At 57.2% G+C, this 3,495-nt stretch overlaps 1 protein-coding gene across 1 annotated transcript in view; it reads right to left on the bottom strand.

The window, feature by feature from the left end:
- Positions 1 to 862: 862 nt before the first annotated feature.
- Positions 863 to 3,495, bottom strand: part of PAPSS2 (3'-phosphoadenosine 5'-phosphosulfate synthase 2) — a 40,295-nt gene continuing 37,662 nt past the window's right edge. The window contains exons 12-13 of the mRNA XM_017733788.1: positions 3,354 to 3,492; positions 863 to 3,015 (exon numbers count right to left, since the gene is read on the bottom strand). Coding sequence (XP_017589277.1) covers positions 2,874 to 3,015; positions 3,354 to 3,492 — 281 coding nt within the window. The 3' untranslated portion in view covers positions 863 to 2,873. The remainder of the gene's footprint in view (positions 3,016 to 3,353; positions 3,493 to 3,495) is intronic.

The following is a 3,495-nucleotide window of genomic DNA, read 5'->3' as shown; positions in this document are numbered from 1 at the left end:
CCGTGCCCATGGCAGGGGTGGCACGGGATGGCCTTTGGGGTCCCTTCCCACCCAAACCATCCTGGGATTCCATGAGTAACCTTAAGCCTGCCATTAGTGCTGCTTCCTGGAACCCCTGGGGAGGCTGCTCCGTGTGCTCAGCACCTGCTCTGCCCCTGCTGCTCTCCCCGCCCCTCTCAGGGGTTGTTCCACCTCAGAAATTCCAGGCTGGGAGTTCCTCCTGCACCTCTTGCCTCTTTCCAGGCTGCTTCCTGCTTGGTAAAGCCCCAGCGCAGGCAGCTCTTAATTGGCTTTAATTGAGTGTGAAGTGTGGCCTCAGGGGGTTTTAATGTCACACCGAGAGGGAGCAGGAACACAGCCGGGGGCAGCCTCTGGTCACTGCCTGGGCTCTGATCTCCTGCCTGTGTTCCCAAAATCCCGGCTCTGGGCACTGCTGGCCGGAGCCGCCTTTCCCTGCTGCCCATAACTCATCAGGGGCTGATCGAAGAGGCTCAAGGAGTTATTTCTAATTGCTCCTGGGGCCGTGACTGCAGCTGCAGTGCAATTTCCACTTCTCCAAGAACTCTTCCCTGCTTGTCCGCTCTTGCTGCTGCTGCTGCTGCGGGTGTCCTTGTCAAAGCACAAACCCTCCGGCAGCTTCCTCGAAAGCCTGGGGAAGCGGCGTGCTCTGGAACGTGGCTGCTTTAATTCCATGGCTCCCGCGGCTTGGTCCAGCCCTCAGCATCTGATCCTGCCTCTCCGAAGGGGGGAAGAGCCTGATCCCTCTCCCACAGCTCCAGGGCCAGCTGCTCAAACCCGGCATTGCCGAGGCTGAGCGAGTCTCCAGCAAAGTTCCACCCCAAAATCACAAAGTGAAAGCTACTTCCACGTATAAATATTTATTTGTACTAAAGGTGAGTGTTTCATGGCAGAGTATCGAGCTCAGAATATATTAAATCATGAGATGCATCCGTTGAGGTACAAATTCCAGTCTCATGTCTTTAATAAATAGACTATAAAACCCCCAGTCCACGTATTTTAATCAGAGGTAATCAGGACCCTATGCTGGTTTAAAAGGATAACACAACATCTGTGCTTTGCTGTGACCACCTGGGTTTACTGGGGGCAAGGGAAGGGGTTCAACACTGGAGTATTTTACGACGAGCAGCAACAGGGCTGTTTCACTCCTTTAGAATCCTAAATGGGAATATTGCCTTTGGCTTCCAGGGCCCTGCCAGAGGGCCTGGCGTGGCTGAGGCCGGTGCTGGTGCGCTGTCAGCTCCCACGGAGGCTGCAGCGTTTGCCTTGGGGTAAAACACAGCTGTGCTCCAAGTACTTTAAAAAAATGACTTAAAATGACTGTTTTAACAGCCAGAAAGACTTTTTGCAAGGATATTTTCCAGTCACAGACGAAGGCTCGGATGCTGGGCCCGGGCCCAGCAGAGCAAGGCGTGGCTCAGAGCATGCGGCTGGCTGGTTCGGCTGAGCGCGGATCCGCCTGCAATTCCGACTGGAGCACAAGAGAGAGGAGCGCTGATTCCTGTTCTTGGGAACACATCCCGGCGGCTCCTGGGGCAGCTGCTAAAGAAGGCAAAAATCACGGCGTGGGGCCGTTGCTGTAATTCACGAGTGCTCGGTTGTTCTCCTCTGCTGGCACCTCCGAGCCGGGACCAGCCCTGTCCCTGAGGGCTCCGCTGGCCACGGGCAGAGCCCGAGGCGCGGGCGGGTGGCCCTGGGCTCCCGGAGGGCCCCGGGAAGCTCCGCTGTTGTGTCACTGCTCCGTCCCCTCGGAGGCCACCGCAGGAGCCGCGAGTCAGCGGAAAAGCCTCGGGCACGGCGGCAAAGTCCGTGTTGAGGATGAGGGTGGGGAAGGAGATAAACTCTCGGGTAAATTTCCACAGCCAGAGCTGGGAGCAGCACCCCACAGGGCTGGGGGGGCCCAGGGGCTTTCCTGTCATCCTCTGGCTCTCCCCAGCGGCCCCATCCCGCAGATATGGAGTAAATCAGGTCACCTGTACCCGCACAGGGGTGGATGAGGGCAGGAGCTTCAGCCTCCTCTCGGCTGCTTCTCCAGACCCACCTCGCGCCGTGCCTTTGCTGTTCTGCCTTGGATTTGCCTTTGGGATGGGAGGAGTGTGGGCAGAGGGAAAGGGGATCCCATCCTGCCAGCTGGGAGGACACCTGAAAGCACGGTGACAGCACCCCTGCCTTTTCCTTGCTGTCCAGAGCTTCCTCAGGGATCTCAGGGCTTTCTGGTGCCTCCCAGGACAGGCTCCCCTGCCGGGCTGTGAGCTCAGGGATTCACCAGGGCACAGTCCCCACGGAGAGCTGGACTTGGAGCACCAGGAATGCTCAGCCTGGGACTTGTTTGACCAGAGAGGTCAAGCAGGAGGAAGGAAGCAAGGAAGCAGCAAGGAATTGGCTCAGCCACAGGGAACTGGCAGTGGTCACAGCTGATTTTAAAAAATCCTTTTAAAAAAGGGCATTAAAAAGATTCTGCTGTTTATTAGCAAAAACTGTCTAAGGCACAACGTGGAAAGGCACTTTCTTCATTTCTGCTCCAGGCAGGGTTTATCCTGGTCCGAGGTCCCCCCTCTGTGCTGGGAGCTGCTGCGTGGCCCTGGCAGCACCACAACGATCCCGGGGCCCATCCCGGCGCCAGCCGGGAACGAAGGGCCCGCTCCCATCCCTTCGAGCTCCAGGGGGACACTCCCAGCAGCTTTAGGGGGAGAAGGATCAGGCTCAAAGTATTTCTGATTGGTAAAATCCACTCTGACCCAGGTAGGAAAATCCCAGGGTCAGAGCACTGGAAATGCCAAGTGATCTGTGTCATAGGGAATCAATCAACCATTGCTCACTCTTAATACAGCTATTTCTAGGGAGGAGGAGAGGAGTTAATTCTTTTTTTCCAGTGACTGGTAGTACGTGGTGAGGACTTTCCAGGCCTTGGGGGCCATGAAGCCGTCCGGGGGGTTCTCCCCTTCCCGAGCAAGCTTCCTCATGCGTGTTCCTGAGATGAAGTCAAAATCGTTGTGCCTGTGCAGAACAGAGACAGGTGACATCAGCACAGCTGGCCCAAGCCACCCCCGAAGATTCCTCGTCCCAGAGGAGCTGGAGTGTCCCTAACACTTCCCAGCTGTGGGAGGCTGTGTTTCTACTGCCACTCAGTCCCCAGCCTGTGCTGCTTTTCCTCCCTGGTGGCATCTTTAGTTTCACGTGACCCCTGGGGACAGCTCTTGGAGGGGAACACGGGTGGCTTTCCCAGGTTCTTCCCCCATTCCTCTCCTTAGGAGGAACGTGGCTTTTCCCCCTCCCCTGGAAAGCTGCGAGCCCGAGGCGACCACAAACCCCAAGTTCTGAAGAAACCACGTTACCTTTTGTTGTCATAGAAATCCATGGCTCTTTTGAGCTTGTTGTAGGCAGCCACCCGGAAGGGGATGATCTCCACGGAGGTGAGGCCGGGGGCCATGCTCAGCACCTTCCCGCCGTGCGTGGGCTCGGGCCGGGCCGTCGCTG

Source organism: Corvus brachyrhynchos, unplaced genomic scaffold (assembly GCF_000691975.1).
Source record: "Corvus brachyrhynchos isolate BGI_N302 unplaced genomic scaffold, ASM69197v1 scaffold334, whole genome shotgun sequence".
NCBI lineage: Eukaryota > Metazoa > Chordata > Aves > Passeriformes > Corvidae > Corvus > Corvus brachyrhynchos.
Note: the sequence above shows the minus strand (reverse complement) of the source record. Positions and strands in the feature narration are given on the sequence as shown.